The following is a 22959-nucleotide window of genomic DNA, read 5'->3' as shown; positions in this document are numbered from 1 at the left end:
GATTAACTTGTCACCCGCATACAAGTCTTACTTAGGCGGACGGCGAAATTCCAACTAAATAATCATGTCAAAAATATGTAACAATTGTGGAAAATAAAAAATATCTAATCTAATCTAAAATGGAATTCCTATCAATAATAAAAAAAGAGGAAGAAAAGATGGAACAGAAGCTGCTCTTCTGCAAATGATGAAGAACAACAATGACATCATAAAAAATGGTTCATGTTGTAGCCAAAAAGAAACACGAGATTCTGATGAACATTTTTTATTGAGTTTGCTAGACGACTTGAAAAGTTTGCCACCACAAAAAAAGCGTTTAGCTAAAATCCGTTTTATAACGATTTTAGATGAGTTAAACAATGAAACCGGGACAGTCAGTACTACCGATACTTTTGACAATAATTAAAATAATAGTAAATGCATATTTGAATTCATTGGTTATATCTGTCTTGCCATTCAACCTTGCCATCAGTCATGAAAAACGTTTTCAAGTCATCCCTTGTTGCCGATGCATTTCTTTTGTAGGTATTCGTTCCTTGGTGATTCAGTTGAGGCAAAACATTTCCTGGGTCAATTCGCCAACGTCCAACATGCAACTTTCCTTCTGAATCCACAAAATCACCAAAATCTCTCGGACAATATAGTCGTTCATCCAGGTGTCCATCTTTGATCATTAAGAAATTATGAAGGGAAACACAAGCTTTCACCACGTCTTCAGCATTTGCAGGCATGAGAGGGATGCTGTTACGAAGCACCCTGAATCGTGCGCATAAAATTCCAAAAGCATTCTCTATACACCTTCTAGCCCGGGATAGCCTATAGTTAAATATACATTTATCATCTGGAAGGTTTCTTCCTGAGTACCGTCGCATGAGGTTGGGCTTCAACGGAAATGCTTCATCGCCGACAAAGGTAAAGGGGAATTCTATTTGGCTGTTATCCACTTTCCTTGGCGGAGGAAAATACTCTGGCTTTTCAATTGCCATACCTAGCTCTGATGATCCAAAAACTCCACCGTCACTTATTCTACCAAAATTCCCAATGTCAACGAAAGTGAACACATAATTAGCATCACAAGGTGCCATTAGAACGATACTGTGGTGCCCTTTGTAGTTAAAGTATTTCGAACCACTGCTTGGGGGTGCGACAAGATATATATGTTTCCCATCGATGGCTCCTACGCAGTTAGGAAAATTCCATTGGGTATAAAAATCATCTGCAATGGTAGCCATGCTCGACTTTGTTAAGGGTCGCATGTAGAGAGGCAATAACGCATTCCAAATAGCTTTGCATGTTTCGGGGATAATCTCAGCGACAGTAGATTTTCCTAATCGAAATGCTAGTGACAAAGATCTATAGCTGTTGCCTGTTGCAAGGTATCTAAAAACAAGCAATGATGCAAATTCTATCTACTAAATATTACTTTCATTACCTTACCTCAGAGTTAAGTACAGTCGCTCAGCTGGCGAAATGCACTCGCGAAATTGGGTAGATTGTTTGTTTAATTCTGATGAAACGAGATTCAACAAATAGTCAAATTGGGTTGGTGTATGTCGACAATATTCAACATAAAGATTATCCCCGTATCTTTGGAAACAGTAACGCATTTTGGGAATAAGGTTTTTAAAATCACCATCAATTTCCCTGTCCTGAAAAACTTCTCTGATCCATATTCAGCGTAATTTTGTTTTCGCTTCCGAATTAAAAGCAGTGAAATTATTAAATTATTAGCGTGAGCTAATCGCTTTGCTTTGCTACAAACAGGCGCCATTTTAATATAGGAGGCAGACGACATTCGCACGTGAGCCAGAGACGCTCGCTGATTGGATGTACGCCACCAACGCCGGCGAGACCGACGTAAAAAGTTCAGCTTGGCGAACATTTTTTCTCTCTACGCCTCGTTGGCGCGGTTGGTGCGAAAATTTGCCAAGTGCGGACAGTGGTTTTTCTCGGCGTGCGTGGCGAGCGTAGCGTACGTAGCGTGGCGAGCGAAAATTTACGACTAGTGTGGACGTACCTTTAGTGTTGGGTTTTATTAAGTGGGTGTGTAGTGCGTTTTATGGTGGGTAAAATCCAATAAGACCCGCGGGGTTTTTTTGGGCTGGGTTTTTTAATTCGAACCCTTTCTATTTTAAATTGCAAATTCTACCTGTATTTAAAATACCGATCAATTCCCAGAAATTCAAATTCGTTCATGTCCATTTCATTGTGAATGTATGGAGTTGCTGATACGTTTCCACGCGTTATCAGCTCTGGGCCAACGATAAAGGGAAAACTTGCCCATTAATAGCGAAAGGGGATAATAGAACAAGGATGACACTCTGTTTCCCCTTGATATTTTAGTTATGTAACATGTTTCTGCCCAGGCTCATCAAAATTCAGATGGGCATCACACCGTGGGGTTTAATTCTACAACTGTTTGGTACTAAATCCTCAGCAATCAACCCACAAACCTAGTCTTGACCTGGGACAAAAATCCAGAACTTCGCAAATAGTTAAACGCTAATAGATTAATGATGAGGGAACTATTTATCGTTACGTATGTGATTCGGTTTAGTAACCTTGCTCCCAATGAAAAATGATGTTGGGAAGAATCATGTTATCCCGCTTTGTGGTACTTACACTTCTCTCGAAGAGAAGAATTATACGAACTGTACTCGCCTTTGAATAAGGAATCAGGTATTTTTACCTCTCCGTGTGACGTAGTCCAGGAGAGGTTCTGTAACGGCCGTGTCTGTGTGTCTGTCTGTCCGTTGTTACACCCACGTGACGCAGTTTGCGTATCGGAGCAAACGTGTTCCCAATTTCCGGACCGCATTGACAATTCACAGAAATTTGGAAAATTGTATTACTCTCCGTATTACTCTCACACCATCATGTTTGTTCTTCGTCCATCCCACATAAACACTAGTCTGGTACTTTTCTGGCTTCCAACACCACCATCTTCTGTTCTTTGCCAATACCACATTGACACCAGTCTGCACTTAGACTAGCTTCTAATTCTAACACCGCCATCCACTGGTCTTCCGTCTATTCCACATAGAGACCAATCTGTATCATCGGCTTCTACTCTATCATCGTTTGGTTTTAGAATATACGCGGCGATCAGCTAGGGTTACGAGAAACGTCTAGCCTCCCTAAGGTGGGATCGGCCACCAAAGGTTTTCGCAATTGCGCTTTTTCCTTACTATTATAAGTGAAACGATTTCCATATATATACCAAAATGTTGATCCATATGTTTTAAATGCATTTGACACTGTTGATCCATATGTTTTAAATGCATTTGACAATGTTGATCCATATGTTTTAAATGCATTTGAAAATGTTGATCCATATGTTTTAAATGCATTTGACAATGTTGATCCATATGTTTCAAATACATTTGACAATGTTGATCCATATGTTTTAAATGCATTTGACAATGTTGATCCATATGTTTTAAATGCATTTGACAATGTTGATCCATATGTTTTAAATGCATTTGACAATGTTGATCCATATGTTTTAAATGCATTTGACAATGTTGATCCATATGTTTTAAATGCATTTGACAATGTTGATCCATATGTTTTAAATGCATTTGAAAATGTTGATCCATATGTTTTAAATGCATTTGACAATGTTGATCCATATGTTTTAAATGCATTTGAAAATGTTGATCCATATGTTTTAAATGCATTTGACAATGTTGATCCATATGTTTTAAATGCATTTGACAATGTTGATCCATATGTTTTAAATGCATTTGACATTGTTGATCCATATGTTTTAAATGCATTTGACAATGTTGATCCATATGTTTCAAATACATTTGACAATGTTGATCCATATGTTTTAAATGCATTTGACAATGTTGATCCATATGTTTTAAATGCATTTGACAATGTTGATCCATATGTTTTAAATGCATTTGACATTGTTGATCCATATGTTTTAAATGCATTTGACAATGTTGATCCATATGTTTTAAATGCATTTGACAATGTTGATCCATATGTTTTAAATGCATTTGACAATGTTGATCGATATGTTTTAAATGCATTTGACAATGTTGATCCATATGTTTTAAATGCATTTGACAATGTTGATCCATATGTTTTAAATGCGTTTGACAATGTTGATCCATATGTTTTAAATGCGTTTGACAATGTTGAACCATATGTTTTAAATGCATTTGACAATGTTGATCCATATGTTTTAAATGCATTTGACAATGTTGATCCATATGTTTTAAATGCATTTGACAATGTTGAACCATATGTTTTAAATGCATTTGACAATGTTGATCCATATGTTTTAAATGCATTTGACATTGTTGATCCATATGTTTTAAATGCATTTGACAATGTTGATCCATATGTTTTAAATGCATTTGACAATGTTGATCCATATGTTTTAAATGCATTTGACAATGTTGATCGATATGTTTTAAATGCATTTGACAATGTTGATCCATATGTTTTAAATGCATTTGACAATGTTGATCCATATGTTTTAAATGCGTTTGACAATGTTGATCCATATGTTTTAAATGCGTTTGACAATGTTGAACCATATGTTTTAAATGCATTTGACAATGTTGATCCATATGTTTTAAATGCATTTGACAATGTTGATCCATATGTTTTAAATGCATTTGACAATGTTGAACCATATGTTTTAAATGCATTTGACAATGTTGATCCATATGTTTTAAATGCATTTGACAATGTTGATCCATATGTTTTAAATGCATTTGACAATGTTGATCCATATGTTTTAAATGCATTTGACAATGTTGATCCATATGTTTTAAATGCATTTGACATTGTTGATCCATATGTTTTAAATGCATTTGACAATGTTGATCCATATGTTTTAAATGCATTTGACAATGTTGATCCTTATGTTTTAAATGCATTTGACAATGTTGATCCATATGTTTTAAATGCATTTGACAATGTTGATCCATATGTTTTAAATGCATTTGACAATGTTGATCCATATGTTTTAAATGCATTTGACAATGTTGATCCATATGTTTTAAATGCATTTGACAATGTTGATCCATATGTTTTAAATGCATTTGACAATGTTGATCCATATGTTTTAAATGCATTTGACAATGTTGATCCATATGTTTTAAATGCATTTGACAATGTTGATCCATATGTTTTAAATGCATTTGACAATGTTGATCCATATGTTTTAAATGCATTTGACAATGTTGATCCTTATGTTTTAAATGCATTTGACAATGTTGATCCATATGTTTTAAATGCATTTGACAATGTTGATCCTTATGTTTTAAATGCATTTGACAATGTTGATCCATATGTTTTAAATGCATTTGACAATGTTGATCCATATGTTTTAAATGCATTTGACAATGTTGATCCATATGTTTTAAATGCATTTGACAATGTTGATCCATATATTTTAAATGCATTTGACAATGTTGATCCATATATTTTAAATGCATTTGTCAATGTTGATCCATATATTTTAAAAGCAAATGCATGTATAAGAGTGAACCTAAGTGAAATTGAAACATTTCAATATTTACCACCAACTTCATTCCCTGATATATATTAGTAGTTAGTTAAAGGTAGGGGGTGGAGCATGTAGCATGGAGGCAAAAGCCCTGCTAAAACCCAAGGAGCGGATACTCCAAGAATATGGCAGCCATGCTACATCCACCCTCTTTAGGAACTGTGATACTAAAGAAACAATATATTTGAGAATAGAAAGGTTAGGTTACCCCGAGGAACCTAAAAGTTTTAGCAGGTGTTTGGCTTCCGGGCACGTCTGCGAGCTGCTCTTTTTTCCAACGATTCTTCGGGGCAATCAGCAACGACGTGATGGCCAATTTTATGGCAACGCCAGCATTTATGTGTGCTCCATATAAGTGGATGTTTGGCATTGGGAATCTTGGATGCGATGAGGACTTTGGGAATTCTGGTGCGAGGGATCCATCCCATTTGTCCAAACGCTCCCAGTATATGCTATCTTCGTCAACAGGACGCACATCGGAACTCCAAGGTTGCCGAGGAGCTGAGGGAAGAGAAGGAAAAGTAGCGAGAGGGCCAGGAATGGGCAGTGGGACAAAATCAGGAGCAGGAGGGAACATATTTTGTAGAGGAGAATCAGAGACGGTGTCAGTAAGCAGTAGGGCTTCTTTAAAACGGCGATACACCGTGACAGGACGGTGTTCTGGCTCCGGACTAGTTTCGTGTTCCGAATGTTGTTCGCCGATATCAAGGGAGCGTCGCTCTCCTGGCGAAACCATAATGATGATTGTTATATCTTGGGGAGAAGTACTACAATCTTTGGTCCAGTGGAGACCTCCGCAATCAATACATTTTAGGGGAGTGTCTTTATCCCTTTTTGGAATAAAATAATCCTTTTGAAGATGCGAGGATTGTCCACAGTTTAGGCAGAAATCTGCGTATTTGGCGCATATTTCCTGCGTAGACTCCAGTTTGGATGATTTTGATCTCGTATTGTTAATAATTTTTGCTCCTAATGGAGGGTCGAAGTATATAGGGCGTGAATAATCTCTTCCTCCTTCGGCCATCTGAAAATATATACTGTTTTAGTACCCCCTCTTATTTGCCTGGGAAATAAATTCTCAATGGAAAATTGAGATTGGCTCTCGGGCAAAAGAGAAATGTTCCCTGGTTAGGTTCGGGATCTTATCATTTTGGAGGTAAACTTGGACCTCGTATGTTGACCTTAATCGTTTATTGTCATTAGGTCGGTAATAGATATGGACCTCGTTTCCTCCCGGCCTAACCGTTGCTCTCTAACACACTTCTCTACGCCTTCCCAATTGAATAGGCTCTATATACGCATCGGGTAAGGTAACCCTGTTTAATCTTGGGGTCCTCATCGACTCAGATAATGTGGCCGATGAACTTTCGGACTCACGCAGCGATTGGAAATGCGACTGAGAAATCTGTTCAGGTGTCAAAATCTCCTCCGAAAAGCCAGAAGGTGATTGTTGTAGCTCAGTTTCTGCGACTGATTTTTCATAATCAGACGGGGAAGCCTCCCCTGCCGCAGAAGGCGGACTGTAACTAGAGGGATGAGTGAGCTGGAGAGGAGGGTCTTCAAATAGGTCCATGCCCGGTTCACTGTCAGAGTCAGGAGGGTGATGAGAATCATCTGGTATTGCAGGAGGGATCTGTTGAACTGAGTCCTGATCGTCCTGAGGAAGTGACGTTGAAGTAGAAGAGGATGATGATGATGAGGAAGTCTTTGTGGGTTGGGGTGCATGACTATCTTCCGTAGGAGAGCTTGGCTCAGGATCATCGGCGACTTCTGACTGTGAAGCGGGTGCATCGTCGAAGACAACTACATTTGTCCAGTAAAGTTTTAAATGTTCAAGGTTAACTTTTCCCTACATTCTGTCCTGAGATAGTTTCCTCCAACTCATAGACAACGGGAAAATGTTTAGCAACTATTTTAAAGGGACCTGCCCATTTTGGACTGAGTTTTCTCATAATTTGGTCCGCCGTACTTGACAAAGGATGGGTTTCCATCCATACTAAAGTTCCTACCTCAAATTCTACAGGGTCAAGGCGGAGGTCATAGTATTTCTTTTGATGAGCCTTAGCCAATTTAGATAATTCATTACTGAGTTCTATTTGTTCCCTAAGAACTTTTAAAGCTTTAGCACGACCGGGGTCATCAGGGTCCTGAATAGGTTCTTCAATTTCAAAATCCCAAGGGAGACGTGGCTCCCGCACAAAATTCAAAAAGAAAGGGGATCTGCCCGTGGTTTCGTGGGATTCAGAATTGATAGCAAATTGAAGAAGGTCTAGGGTTTCATCCCATCTTTCGTGGTGATTCCCTACATAAAATGATATAAGTTCGCCTATTACACGATTAACTCGTTCAGTGGGATTTCCCTTAGGCGTGTAGGGGGTAGAAAACTTGGGATTAATTCTTAAAGCTCTGCAAGTTTGAAGCCAAAGTTTCGAAGTAAATTGTACCCTTCTATCACTAAGAATAGCTTTAGGAGCTCCCCACCTAGTAATAATAGACTTAAAGGCTTGAACACAAGTTTTAGCGGTTATAGTCTTAAGTGGAATCATCTCCACGAACTTTGTCATATAATCGACAAAGACAATGGTGTCTACTTTGAGGGAAAGGCCCCATTATGTCGACGCTAATTTGGTCCCAAGGACTTGTCAATTCGGAGGTTTGCATTAACCCTTGCTTTTTTTCTATTCCTAGCCTTAAACTGTTGGCATAATGTACAACCTCTCACGTAATACTGAACTTCTCTTACTATAGTAGGCCACCAATATCTAAATATTACTTTTCTCAGGATTTTATCTTTGCCCCTGTGAGCAGACAAAGGGTGATCATGCAATAATCGCATGGCTTCTAACCTTAACCGAGGGGGTAAATATATTTTCTCAGGTTGATTTCTATAAGGTCTTCGATAAAGAAGATTATTTTTCAGTTCAAACAATTTATGCCTAACTGGGTTTGGTTCTTGTAAGGAATTTAGTATAGGGGAAGCAAAAGGGTCTTCCCTTTGGGATTTTCTCACATCTTCTAATGTAAACACTGAATATAACGCTCTAGGACCTGGGGGAGGTATTTGACCTTCAAAAGAGTCGCTAGAGGAGGTTGAGGAACTGTTATCGGTAGAATTTGAACTTGTATTACTACTAGTTGGATCCTGTAATCTAGTAGATGAGGAAGGAGAAAAGCTAAAATTAATGCTTAAGAAGTTTATCGGAGCTCTTGATAACGCGTCTGCTACCACATTCTCTACTCCTTTCTAGTGTTTAATGTTAAAGTGAAACGTTTGAAGGTACATGGCCCATTTAACTAGACGAGAATTCGGTTCCCTAATATTGAACAGCCATTGCAAAGCTTGATGGTCCGTAAGAACTGTGAACTTACGACCTTCTAAAAAGGGTCTAAATTTTTTAACTGCCCAACAAATAGCTAAACATTCCGTCTCGCTAGTGGAGTACCTAGTTTCAGCATCCCTAAGTGCAGTACTAGCATATGCTATAGGGACTTCTGTATCATCCTGAATTTGGGATAGAAGGGCACCTAACCCTGCGTCACTAGCATCTGTAGTTAGAATACAAGGGCAATCCCTTCTAAAGGAAACGAAAGGCGGCTCCTTGCATATTTCTTCCTTTATTTTATCGAATGTTATCTGCTGTTCAGTACCCCAATTAAATTTCTGACCTTTTATTTTAAGTTTATTAATTGGAGCTACTATTTGAGAATAGTGATTAATAAACCGGTTATGCCAACCTGCCATCCTTAAAAATCTTAGTTCTTCCTTAATGTTTTTAGGAGGAGGGAATTTCTTAATGGCTTCAATCTTAGAAGGGTCAATATGCACTCCTTGTGCATTATCTATGTGACCGAAAATAACTGCTTCTTTTTGTGCAAACCGACATTTCTTTAACTGAAGGGTGAGCTCCTTTAATGTATTTAGGACGTATTCCAAACACGTTAGGTGCTGATCCCAATCTTCACTAAGAGAGATTAAATCGTCTAAATAGTCAATTAACTGAAAGTAATCATCGTCTCTAAAAATCTCGTCGTTTAAACGTTGGAAAGTGCAAGGGGCGTAACAAAGCCCAAATGGGAGTACGTTAAACTCGAATTTTCCCATATGAGTCACGAAAGCAGTTTTTGGTCTACTTTTAGGGTGCATTTCCACTTGCCAATACCCGGATTTTAAGTCAAGGCTAGTGATAATATTAGGTCTTCCCACTCTAGCTAGCATATCCTCTATATTAGGCAGGGGATACGGGTCTTTTATTGTAACACTATTTATTTTTCTATAATCAATACAAAACCGATAGGGTTTTCCCCGTTTTGTTTGATCAACTAAACCAACGGGCAGTGGTGGGAATTTTCAGAAGAATCTTCCTTAGAAGGGCGCTATCGCGCCTTCTAACCCTTTTTTTTCGGAGAAGAGAGGGCAACACTATAGAAGCTGAAGGGCGCCTTCTTTGATAAGAAGATTGGGTAAAAGAAGGCACAACTTCCTTCCTACAACCCTACCTTCCTTCCCCAGACCGAAAAATGTCTTGAATGGAGCTTTAGCTATCGCGAACCCCCTTTCTAAGATTCGGAAGGTAGTCCCTCGAGTAGGGAGGTGAGCCTTCTTTTTTGGGAAGAAATATCTCTTCAGAATTAAAGAAGGCAACTGGCTGGTGAAGGATGTTTACCTTCTTTTTTTGGGAAGGGACAGTGGCAAAGAAGGGAAGTTTTGGGGGAGGGAGGGAATAGGCATTGCCCAAGAAGGGAATTTTTTTTCTTCCGTGATGTAAACAGCCCGCGGAAGGTTTTAAGGCTTCTTTCAATGGGAAAGAAGTTCTGATAGGTAAGGTAGTATACGAGAAACTATCGGTAGATGATTTTATTCCACCAAAGAAAAATTTATGTATTTGAAGATATGAATTTGATTGAATCGACGATGATCACTGAACATTCTCAATTTATTAAATCACTAGTATGTAGTAATTACAATTATGCCGTTTCTATTCATTTCAATTACTAACTTTCTGCCCAAATGAAATATTTAACCTAGGCCTATATGTGAATTATGTTAAAGATTTTAACATTAAGCACAAAACTATGGATTTTAATATGAAGCATAAAATTTCGGACAATTTCAATATTAAGTATAAAATTTCGGACAATTTAAATATTAAACATAAAATTACGGACAATTTCAATATTAAGCATAAAATTACGGACAATTTCAATATTAAGCATAAAATTGCGGATTTAAGTATTTAGCATAAAATTACAAATTTTAATATTAAGCATCTGTGACGATCAAATCAAAGCTGCGAAAGAAACGAGGTGTAGACGGTGTATCTCTCCCTCTAGGCGCTCTCTTGTAAGAGGGGATATTGTACACGCCCAGTAGGGGGATTACACTGAGCTATGACGTTTCCATACTGACACTACTCTATAAACGGCAGTGTGGAAAATCATGAAAATATCAGAGTAGGGAAATTTGTTAAACATATCGCCATACTACAGATGGAACAAATAATAATTTTTGATTTTTGAAATTTGTTTTTCTCGCTTACTATGCGTCTATTTTCTTACGATCTCCTTTGTTATTATGAAAACATTCAACATGACAAGAAAGAAATTTTCTAATAGAATTACTAGTAGTAGTTATAAAGGCTAGTAATAAGTCTATAAGAAAGTAGAAGTACGGAGTTCCTTATTTTTATTCTGTGGCAGTTACCACTTACGGGTTGAGGTAATTTTAGTTTAAGCAGAAGCAAATCAATTAAAGATAAGAATTTTCATACTTGTAACATGTCCCTAACATGTTGTTCGATTATTTTTTCTTCTGATCATTTACACGATAAGGTTTTGATTTTATGGGCGGACTATTACCCGTATGAATCTCATGGAAGACTAGTCCTGTTCTTCCTACTTTATCTGAAAACAATTCAGGGAATTTTAACAAAAGGGATTCTAATTGTAGACGTTGGTCATTAGAAATAGGAGCTGCGGAAATCGCTTCCCTGATGTTATCTAATATCTCCTGGTTTACTCGATCCTTTTCTGATGGAATTGAAAAACGGATCTTCAAATTACCCACTAAACAATGTGAAGATTCAAAAAAGACCCTATATTCCTCAAGGAAATCTTGTCCCAATATAAAGTCACTAGTGAGGGAAGGAACAAAATAGAATTGAAAATTAAAATATTTTTCATTCCCATTATCTTTAAGAGAGAAGTCAAGTTCGTGGGAACCTTTTGTAAACGTATAACGGCCGTCGCCCCAAACTACACAATCTAAATGTTCATCTTCAGGTAGCTCTGAAAAACTTCCAAATTTACAAATCCATTGCCATTGATCTAAGCTAATAAAAGAAGCATCTGCCCCGCTATCTAATTTTGCGTATACTGTCGCGTGTTCAAATATAACGGGAATAGTAACCCTTTTATGGATGGAACCTTTCTTTACGGATTCAATCCTTAAAGGGAACGCGACACGCTTCTTGATAGGGATTTTTATTGGGCATCGGGAGAGGGACCCTGAGGGATCTCTCCAGCTTTATCTTCCCCCGACTTGCTGGGTTGTTTATCAGGGCAGTCGGAAGCGTAATGTCCAGTCTTCTGACATATGTAACAAGTAGGTGGGTGGAATTGTCTAGCTGGGGATTTTGCTCTATACCTAGACCTTTAATTAGGTCGAGAGTTATTTCCTTGTACATTTGGGATCATTGACCTATTTTGGTTTCCCATATTTTGATTAGGATATTCTCAAGGTAGGGCATTCTGATTATAATACATAGGTTGAGGGATCCAATTCATGGCATAAGGCTGTGGAGCAAAGGCCCCATTATTTCGGGAATCCCTAGCCCTATTTGACTGCTTAGGAGGAGATTTTTTTCTTTTCAATAGGCTTATCTTCTTTGTGCAGGTTTCTTTCTACTGTTTTTAAAGCTGTTCTTAACTGCTCAAGAGTTGTAAATGGCATAAAAGTAGAGGAGCTTCCAACTCTTTTTTAAGGTTACTTTTTATAATGATAACTATTTTTTTTCCGTTAATGGGAGATTCATTCCCAGATTTAATTTTGTTACTTCCCCAATAAACTCTTCAACAGATTCTTTATCTTTCTGTCTCCTCTGTGAAATTTCTAATCTAAGTTTTGAATCTGCTTCAGCTGAGTCCCTAAACTGAGCTTTAAAATGTTTCTTAAAACTTTTCCATGTTAGCTTATCACTGCAAATTTCAGGATCACTTCAAGATCACAAAAGAACACTTAAGTGTTCCTGATGAGTTCTTGAAGTGAGTCGATGTGTTCTCAATATGATCTTATGGTTCCGTTTTCGTTCTAATAGCGATCATTCGTGTTCTTGAAAGTTTAAAGTGTTCTTATGACTTGACTTTGAAAATTAAAGCGAGTTACACACTTCAAGAACACCAAATATTTGAAAGTGATCTTACTATGCTCCTGTGCTAAGTGTTCTAACGAGAAGTTTACAATAATACTTTTACCCTAAAAACACATTTTGCTCAAGTTCATTAAATTTATCATGATTTACGGTTGTAAAGTAATTAAATTTTTCATATCAGCGTAGAGAAGGTTAACGAAATGATAACCAAAAGTTTCCAAAAAATTACTAAGTTTATTCAGAGCAATAAACATTTTAAGTACTTATAATTAAATAAACTCTCTACATTAAGTTTTCCAATGTATTTGTTCTACCAAAATGATTAAGAAATATTTAACTATAAATAACAGTCTAAGAGATTTTTTTAGAGAGCATTTACTTTACAAAAACAAATTCTAGACATTTTTAAGGATTGCTCTAGAGTTATCCGTGTTAAGAGAGGATGAGGAGCAACTTTCACTATACTCTTTCAATAAAGACTTATCACCATAACTTTTACCCACTAAAATCAAATTCCCTGACTTTGCTGAAACTTTTAAAATAGGGACTTGGCAGTACTACGTCATGCAACGTCAGGCTACCTTCCACTAGTGCTAAAAAACATACCAGGAGGAGGGGCTTATGTAGCTTTCATTCTGTTAAAAAAACATACCATAATGGCGCTGGGGGCGGAGTTAAGCCTGAATTGCCAAGTCCCTATTCCCGGATTTTCAGCCCATTTTTAAATTCCCTGACTTTTCCAGGTTCTCTATGACCCGTGGCAACCCTGGAATAATACAGATACCTTGATAAAAATTAGTTTACGGGTTTTTCACCCTTAATTAACTCGAAAATGATAGGAAAAACATATTTTTGAGATAGGACTTATCAGCAACTTTAAGTAACTCAGTTTAAAAAATAGCTTTGACTCAAGTCAAAATCTAACTTTTGCCCCTAGAATTTTAATTAACCTATCAGGACGCTAGAGGTGTTTTGAGAAAGTAGAACCACTCAAGGGAGTGTGGGAGTGTAGAGATCCCGCTGCTCGTCAGCCGACGCTAACCGAGTGGTAGGAATCTTGCCCCTCAAACGAGGTTCAGCGCATGGAGGCAAAGTATTATACTCTTCTATTTGCTCTTGCTTTCAGTAACCAATGGCAAAAATAGTTTACTTTCAGGGAAAAAAGTGACTCAGTATCAGCCTTATGGCCTTGATAAATTCACAAGGCCTGAGGCTATAGTTATCATAGAATGAAAATGAGGCATGAATTCCCATTCCATGTTGTTATTAAATATTTCAAATATTTTTAATCGCTTAATGGACTTTTTGACATGATCCCTGACTTTGACTAGGTCTACTTCAGTTTTTGGCTCCATAACGGTTAGCTGATTTTTGTTTTTATTAGGAAATGGCAATCTAATTAGCTCAATTCCTCGACTGTAGCACAGTTCATCGATGTGGAAACCTTTGCCAACCATAATACCATCTGTATATGGTGTGAGCTTGTCTAATATTTGGCTATCATTAGTTACAAACTTATCAGAGGTTCGTCCTCCATAAGCTTTACTGATAAACGTTATGTTTCCAGCTGGAGCAACACCCACTAAAAACTTTACTGAGTTGCAACTTTTACAGAATGAACATGTCAAAATGCTGGACCTCAAGCACTTGGACTTTTTAATTAGTACTTCTGTGCATTCTAAAATCAAAACCACGTTCTTGTAATTCTCAAAAAACGTAGGCAGGTTTTTTAGAATTTCATCCTTACTGAGCCATTCAATTGCTGTTTCCAAAACATCCGCTAAAGCACGTACACCCTGATGAAAGTAGAGTCTACAACTTTTTTCAGAAATGCCTAGCACTGTCGCTATGACGATAAAACTCAGATTGAGTTTCATTTTCATTAGTACTAAAAATACTAGACCTTCGGTTGGCAGGGAAATATCTATAGTAAATATGGAACGCGTACAGCCAACAAGTACGTTGAACAGCTCAAAAGAAGCTATTCCACACATATTATACAAGTCACTATCAGTTTTTATAATGTTCAAAAGATTGAAGTTATGGGAAACATGTTTATTGACCTGGCAAGTCTTGTCAAACTTTCTAACACACACAAACGTTTCTGTGGACGTAGTCAAATTACATGAACTGAATAAATGGTCCGAATTTTCAGAATTACTACTGTCAGTTTCTTTCAATACGCTATCTTGAACTGATTTAGAGCCACTATCCTCCTTCGGAATATGTTTCACAAACTGTTTTCGTAACTTCCTCTTCCCGACAATATCCTTTGGTTCTAGCAAAGTTACTGGCAAATTCTGTGAAGGAATTATTCCTTTCTTAAGTTTTCGTCTCTTTGCTGGCAAATCTAATAGAAAAATATTATTATTCCAAATTAATTATTATTGCGTGGTCAGAACTTCAAAATGTTTACTTAAGCCTTGGCTCAATTACCTGGAAAGAAGAAATCCTTCCGTTGGAAATGAAGGCCACAAACCCGCATATAATTGCTTATTTTCTTCCTAATTTTTAGTTTTTGTTTCCACTCTAATCTAATATTCTTATCCTTTGGAAATAAGTGCATTGAAAGTCCTGGGATGGATTTATTTTTCGAAGAATTACACTGAGGTACACAACAAAACGACGGCGCCATGATGTTCCAACTTTCCGAGGCTCCTGCGTTCGGAGACGTACGGTTTCGCGTTCGCGAGCTAAGCTTACTGTCTTAGGATCGTTTCGGTAAAACCCGCCAGAAGGCACGCATTTCTTTCACCCAATGACGTTGTTAATTTCATAGCACGTGACACGACACGACTCGGACAGAAAGAGTGAAGTTGCCTCGTCTCTGAAGAGCAAAATAACGGACTACGGGCTTGCGGAAAAGCCGGCGGTTGAGTTGAAGTTATCGGTTTTTGGAAAGTTTTCTTTCGGGCTTTCGGCGAAGGTTACTAAGTTCTGTTGAACGTAGTCCAGTTTTTCGGCAGAGGGCACGAGTAAATAAGCATAAGTAAGTACCTTTTTTGTTGTTTAATAACGTAAAATAATTGAGCAACTTAAAAGATAAAGCGTTACGGCTCCCACTGGTTAAGGTACTCTATATAACAATAACACAGGGGTTATAGGACATAGAATGTACTGATGAAATTTTGAATTTTAATTAATGTTACTTTTGTATTATATTCCCTATATCTTGTAATGTAAAGTGTTCATAAGTATTTTCAAAAAGTTTCGGAGCTGTAAGACCTTTTCTTTGGTCCTAGCTCGACAATAAAAAAAAAAAAATTCTGTTAGGCTTAGGGTAACATGAGGCTCTCTTTGTATCTGCAATAGGCTTAGTTAAAGGCCTACAAACAAATTCAGTTTCGTAATTAACTGTGCTAAGGAAATTCAAACGGATAACAGTTGGGTAAGAGCAAGCGTGGCTGGGGAAGTTTGGCTGTAATTATTGGAAAATAGATTTTAAAGTTAAAACTATTTTCCTTCACCATCGGTAAATCTAGGTATTCAAAATTTTTTCTTATTTTTTCTAGGCTTCTTGGTTAAACAAGATCATTGTTTTTCAGGTAAGTATACGAGCAATTGTGAGAAATTTTCTGTTTATGCACATTTATTTCATAGTCCTATAACCTAGCAAAGTTCAATTTATGATAAAAATCAATTTTCGAAACATCACTGACCAGGAATCAGTGTTTCTCTTCCCTTTTTTTCAGCTATTTTTGGCTAGCTTATTTTAAGCTAGGGACGGATTATATAGATATGAATACTTTCCCATGCAATATTTGTAGCTATTCTGGAAAAACTTTACAAGCGTTAAGTTTGCATTGCATAAAATTACATCGGAATGATCCATTATTTTTTGTTTCTTGCAAAAATTGTCCTTACACATCTAAAAGTTGGCACGCGTTTAAAAAACATTGTTCAAAGTATCATAATGAACCGGAACTTAATGAACCAATTCCAAATGAAATTGATGATGAAGATGAATATCATTCGCTGGAAGATATTTCAATGGACACAGATGAGTTTAACATTAATGACCATGCCCCGTTAGTTGAAGGGAAGGATCCTAAAAATGAATACTTATTGCTAAAAAAAGCTTTCGGGTACTTTTTGCTAAAACTTGAAGCAAAGTTTGGATTCAGTAAGAAAAGTATAGACTGCATTGTTGAAGAATTTAGTGAGCTTATGAAAGCATTTGGGGTATTTATCCGTTCTAAGTTTGGCAATTTTGCAAATGAAGATGGGAAAAAGTTATCAGATACATTGTTTGATAATTTTTTTGATATCAAAGACATTTCATTATCTCTCAAATCTGACGCGTTAAGGAAAACATTTTATAAGTCAGATTTCAATTTAATTACACCTCAGGAAGTGTACATGGGAAGAATGACCGTCGTTTCTAAGGGGAAATTGAAAAATCAGTCGGTTTGGGGTTATAGTATTCCCATTTTAGAGAGCTTAAAATGTTTAATTGCCATGCCTGATGTCAAATTCTGGCTTACAAATGCACTTGATACTACTGGGGACGTAATGAAAGACTGGTGTGATGGTATTTTCTATAAAAACCATAATTTAGCTGGAGCATTTTGCCTGCAAATTATTTTAAATGTAGATGATGTTGAGACATGTAATCCAATTGGAATGCACAAAAAAATTCACAAACTGACATTTTTCACGTATGAGTTAGTGAATATCCCTCCTATGTTCAGGTCAAAATTGTACACAAAACAATTACTGGCAATTGTTAAATCATCCTACATTAAGAAATTTGGTATGAAAAATATTCTTTTAGATTTTGTACAATCTATGAATGAACTTCAGAATGGTGTAGATTTGGGGTTTAAAATAGATGGCGTTAGTAAAAATTTAACTGGCCTTTTACTTGGTACACCAGCAGATACTCCTGCTTCAAACCAGCTTTGGGGTTTTAAAGAGGGGGTTGGATTCGCTCATAAATGTTGCAGAACATGCCATGGATCTAAGCCTGATGTTTTTGAGCACTTCAGAGAAGAGCATTTTAGTTTGCGTACAACAGAAGATCACCTTGATTTATGTGATATTCTAGATGAAATTTCTACCGAAAAATATAGGAAGGATTTTAGTAAGAAATATGGTATAAACCGGCGTTCCCCTCTATTTGATATAAAGGGTATTGACTTAAGTATTTCGACCCATGACCCTATGCATGTTTTGTTAGAAGGCGTTGCCCTTGTTGAGTTAAAAGCAGTTTTGAGTTATTTCATTTCTGAAGCCAAATTGTTTACTTTAGAATGGTTAAATCAATCCCTTAATAATTTTAAATACTATTATCTTGAAAATAGAAATAAACCACCAACAATTGAAAGTTCTATCCTGAAATCTGAAGGATCTTTAAATATATCCGCAGCTTCGTGTCTAACTCTAATAGAAATCTTGCCATTTGTTATACGAGAAAGGGTTACAGATGAGTCAAAGGACAATCTAAAAAACTTCATTCGCTTGGTGCAAATAGTTCACATCGGGACATCGCCTTACGCAACATCAAAAACGGTTGACGAGCTTAAAAATGCCGTTGAACTATACATAATAGAGTTTCGGCGGCTTTACCCGGATATTTCAATTAAACCAAAATTCCATTATCTAATACATCTACCTAGGCAGATTTCTATGTTTGGACCATTAAGACACCATTGGTGTATGAGATTTGAAGCATTTTTTTCGGTATTTAAAGGGCGCAAGTGGGGAAGCTTTAAAAACATAGCGAAAAGCATGGGCAATTATAGTTTACTGAGAAATTGTTTTTATCAAAGAGGACCAAATGGAAGCCCAAATTTGAACTATTTATACGGTGGAAATGACATATCTGTTAAGAGACCATTGGACTTGTCAAAATATCCAGAATATATAATAACGGGCATTAGGGCTTTAGCGGGATTATCTCAAATTTGGGAAATCAAAGAAGCTGTTGTACATGGCCATATCTACAGGGAAGGCAACTGTATAGTATTAAATTGCATTAATGAAGCACAGCCAAATTTTGCCGTTGTTCATCGGATATTAAGTTTAGAAAATGATTTGTGCTTTGTGATCCAAGAGTCTTCAAAAAACGAGTACAACCCAGATTTTAATGCGTACAAATTAGTATTAAACGAATTATATAGTTTGGTTCGTCAGTCATCTCTGCAAAACCCATTTCCATTGGCCCCAAGGTACATAGCAGAAAATCTTTATGTGGTCAACAAATATTCATGCCTCATTCCTAGTACAAATTTATAGATATTCATTCATATATAACTATACTAAATTTTAATGAAAATTATGTATATTTTGATACTTTTCATTTTTTATGTACCATATAATTTTTAATTTTAATAATTTGAGTCGTTATTCTCAATGAGATAGATGTGCTATATTGATATTTAGTGTAATAAGGCGTTGGTTTAGCACATTTGATTTCATCCCACCAAATGAAAGACAAATTTGCTAGTCATCCCCTTGCAATTTCGCATATTGTTCCTAATTTGAAGATTTTTTTTGCAGTTCGGAAATGTTAGATAGTCGGAACATCCTTAGGGGTGCGTGTAAAGATTGTGGAAAGGACGAGTGCTGTGAATACGAAAGAAGTGCAGATGTAACAAATAACAATTGTGCTTACTGTTGTTGCCCAGTTACGAAACACGAAAAAAGTATTTCATAAACCTTCATAAATAGACTATTACTTAACTGCGCATTTATTAATGTAGTGATTAACGCAAATGATGTTTCAAAACCTGCCTTGCCATTAGAAAAAGGAGCGTCTTCTGACATAAGTAGTTAAATTATTGGATAGGGGTGTAACTTTATATATTTGAAATGATTTTGTTTTTGTAGGACCTAATTCTAGCATGTCTGTGATGGAAACTAGTTGCGAGAACTATTCTCAGACCTTAAATTGCCAGCAGCATACGGAGAAGCCAAATTTTCTTAGTTCAAACAGCAAAGAAACTGCTGATGAGACTGATACCATTGGCAAAGATCAAGAAGCCAGCTTTGCTTCTATTACTATTGAGGAAGAAAATACCAATAACAAAAAGCCAGAAAACTCAGTAAGTTATATTTGAATTATATATAACTTGATAATATTCTAACTATATATACGCGAAGATTTCAGACTATGGTATTCCTGCCTTTTCTAAGTTTATAGAGAAAGCCCTAAAGGATGGTACTGTCACCAGTGGCCATACTTGGCACATTTTCGTCTCCGAATGCTGTTTTTTTTATATAAAAAACCCCAATGTTTGTACACGAACCGCTTACACAAATATAGGCTCAAGGATGTATGAACTATATCCAAGCATAAAATTAGACGGCACTACACCATGGGTATAAATCCGATAATGAATGCATTTTTTAGCTCTTCGCTATGAGTAATTAAGTTGTATACATTATAGGAAAAATTTACAAAATCACTTAGCTCGAAAATAAGAAAGCAAAGAATAATTGAAAAATCGACTGATGAAACGAGAGAAACAAAAGGATTCAAGCGTTTAGCTGCGGCAAATACAGAGACAGTCTCAAAACCAAAAGTTTCTAAGAATTCGAAATCAAAACCCGTCTTAAAGTGAGCATTTATATTTTAATGCCTTTCTAAATTCTACGATATCTTAAAGTAAAGGAATTTTGCAGTATTTCTATAGCTAAAACCCTCGTTTAAATTATTAATTACTTAATAGCTGAACTTTATACCCCACATTAAATGAATATAATTGCCATCATTTATTTCCTTTCATTCAAATGTATAAATGTGCATACCCACCAGAGCTAGCAGCGTAACATTATTTTATATTAAGATTCTTATTATTTTAAATGATTTCTTTACTTTGTGGGTTTTCATATTTCAATAGGGCTTTATCAATTTTTCCTTTAAATATGTGTGTTTGTTTTAGTGGATTTTCGAGAAGCCATTATAAGGGAGACCAGGCAACTGCTGATGAAGAGAAAAATTGTATAAAAATTATTCAAACTGAGTGGATTAAAGCCAAGCCAGATATGGGCGTTGTAAAGGCAAATTTAAAAAAGACATTCAATTTGCGAACCAACCTTATCAGTAGCGATGAAGTGATTTTAGAAGTGTTCTCTTGTTTTGAAACTGTCGACATTGTAAGTTAAACGTATTGTTTTTAACTTCTAACTTAGAAAAGTGCTTTATAAAGCCCACATTGAATAAGATTTCTTTCACTTTGCAGTTTTTGTTTGAGTTTCGCCTTATGTGCGGAAGAGAGGTATTTGAATCAGTATCCCGTAATGTTGAAAAATTCTTCAATATAATTATAGACATATCAGAAGCGAGAAAAAATAAGGTATTTGCATATCAGTTAAACTAATATAAACAGCGTTTTAAAGTGTTTAATTCAGGGCCACGATTTTATGTACTTCGCGTGGATGTGGTTTGTTAAAAAGGCAGGAAATTTTCAAACCAAAGGAATTAAAACTATGTCAATTATTGAAGAAGTTAAAGTATGTAAATATCATTTATTTTCATATCTATTCATTTGAATATTTAACTCTTTTCCCCATCTGACAGGACTCAGAAATACTTGAGCAAATGAAAATTCGCGCGAAAGGACCACCCCTGTGCCTATAGTGGCGATTGATAACGGTAAAATATCAAAAGCAGTGATTGTCGGCAACGGATTCGAAATTATATTTAAGGATCATGAACTGAAACTCCCGACGATACTGATGACTCTGCTTTCAGCATATTACACTCAAGAATTGGACTACCCAATTGTGTTTCTTCAACCGATGGCCCTCTTTGCGAAATGGGTCATGAACCATTCGTATTATAAGCTTGGAAATAGAGCAGCAAAACTGGATAAGGAAATTAAAATACTGTGGCAATAATAAATTAATAAAGAAAGTGAAAATGTATACTGAATGATTATTATTAGCATTTTAAGCACACTTCCGAGAACCACATCAAGATCATATAAAGTGTTCTTAAAAAAGGGAATTTTAGAACACTTCGCGTCTTTAGAACACAATAAGAGCACAATATACGGCACACTATAAGAACGTTTACCCACTTCAAGAACACATGATTAGAATGTTTTAAGAACGCATGAACATATCAAGAACATTTCAACATCACTTTTAGAACATTTTAAAGTGGTCTTGTAATGATCCTGAAGTGAATGTGTTCTTAAATCGATACCAAATTTGGTGGTCTCAATGTGTGCTTCAACCATTCTTGGAATGATCCTGGAATTTGCAGTGTAGGATGGCTCGGGTTAGTTTGGCGTACCGAATCATATCTCAGGGTTAGATTTCTAAACCAGTAAAGGGCATGCCCTCTAAGTAAGAGAGGCAAAGCAGATAGACTCTCTTTATCTGTAAGTTTATGGAACTTTGAAAATTCCTCATAAGAAATGAGAAACTCTGCGGCACTTTCATTTGGTGAACCCGAAAATGCTAACCTTTCAGGAGGGATTACAGGGGTTCTAACAGCAGAAGGAGCTGGAGAAATACCCTTTACTAAATTTGCATTAGATTGTACTAGTATTTTGCTTGCATCGGTCGTGGTGTGTCGCAGACTCGCGGTTACGGTTACCAAAGCGGCGCGGTTACTGGTAGGGAATCGGTGTTTTTCCTAATTACCGAGTAAATTTTACTGTAAGTGTTAATTTGTTGCGAGTAAAGGGTTCACGGTAAAGAGTTTTATCATATTGTTTCGGGAAGAAACATTATTCTTTGAATATTTGAAATGGAGGATTCCATTCTTGAAAAACAGGCGATTGATGAAATAATTAATGACACTAAAAAAGCGGCTATTAGGGCAAATTCTATCGGAGCTCATGGGTGGGCTAAGCCAAATAGGCCTGTAACAAACAAACGGTTTTTAAGGAACATGATTACATCCACTTTAATCACGCCACCGAAACAGAAACCAAAACATAACTCTCGTGATACTCGCGATATAGACAATTCAAAACAGCGTGACAGACAGTAATATAAGTAGAGAAAGTGTTTCACTTTCTAAAAAACCAAAGGTTGACCAAGTGGAAAAATCTATTAAAATACGTGGTGACACTTATGAACATAGACTAAAAGACCGCGAAG

General features: G+C 36.4%; 4 protein-coding genes across 5 annotated transcripts; 2 read left to right on the top strand and 2 right to left on the bottom strand.

The window, feature by feature from the left end:
• Positions 1–6785: 6785 nt before the first annotated feature.
• Positions 6786–9677, bottom strand: LOC149695146 (uncharacterized). Its single transcript, XM_089867481.1, has 6 exons — positions 9269–9677; positions 8815–9199; positions 8380–8706; positions 8090–8228; positions 7387–7680; positions 6786–7307 (listed from the first exon to the last, which is right to left on the bottom strand). The coding sequence occupies exons 1-6, from the start codon at positions 9675–9677 to the stop codon at positions 6786–6788; spliced, it is 2076 nt and encodes a 691-aa protein (XP_089723607.1).
• A 3344-nt stretch (positions 9678–13021) lies between these two features.
• LOC149695145 (uncharacterized) lies at positions 13022–15703 on the bottom strand. Of its 2 annotated transcripts, XM_089867456.1 has the most exons (3): positions 15337–15703; positions 14648–15250; positions 13022–14578 (listed from the first exon to the last, which is right to left on the bottom strand). In XM_089867456.1, exons 1-3 carry the CDS (start codon positions 15533–15535, stop codon positions 14082–14084), a joined length of 1299 nt encoding a protein of 432 aa, XP_089723582.1. In that variant the 5' UTR covers positions 15536–15703; the 3' UTR covers positions 13022–14081. The 2 variants fall into 2 exon arrangements, with proteins under 2 accessions (XP_089723582.1, XP_089723581.1); XM_089867455.1 differs by having other exon boundaries at positions 13023–15250.
• LOC149695144 (uncharacterized) lies at positions 15534–19137 on the top strand. Its single transcript, XM_089867480.1, has 4 exons — positions 15534–15572; positions 15680–15826; positions 16413–16445; positions 16807–19137. The coding sequence occupies exons 1-4, from the start codon at positions 15534–15536 to the stop codon at positions 19135–19137; spliced, it is 2550 nt and encodes an 849-aa protein (XP_089723606.1).
• Positions 15740–21746, top strand: LOC149695143 (uncharacterized). The gene is made up of 11 exons (XM_089867457.1): positions 15740–15889; positions 16413–16445; positions 19402–19547; positions 19605–19670; positions 19732–19946; positions 20005–20223; positions 20292–20461; positions 20787–21000; positions 21087–21200; positions 21256–21357; positions 21425–21746. The coding sequence occupies exons 3-11, from the start codon at positions 19409–19411 to the stop codon at positions 21482–21484; spliced, it is 1299 nt and encodes a 432-aa protein (XP_089723583.1). The 5' UTR covers positions 15740–15889; positions 16413–16445; positions 19402–19408; the 3' UTR covers positions 21485–21746.
• The last annotated feature ends 1213 nt before the right edge of the window (positions 21747–22959 follow it).

Source organism: Phalangium opilio, unplaced genomic scaffold (genome assembly GCF_054372755.1).
Source record: "Phalangium opilio isolate 3A_F unplaced genomic scaffold, DU_Popi_V2 ptg000022l_1, whole genome shotgun sequence".
NCBI lineage: Eukaryota > Metazoa > Arthropoda > Arachnida > Opiliones > Phalangiidae > Phalangium > Phalangium opilio.
This window is presented reverse-complemented; position numbering and strand designations above follow the sequence as displayed.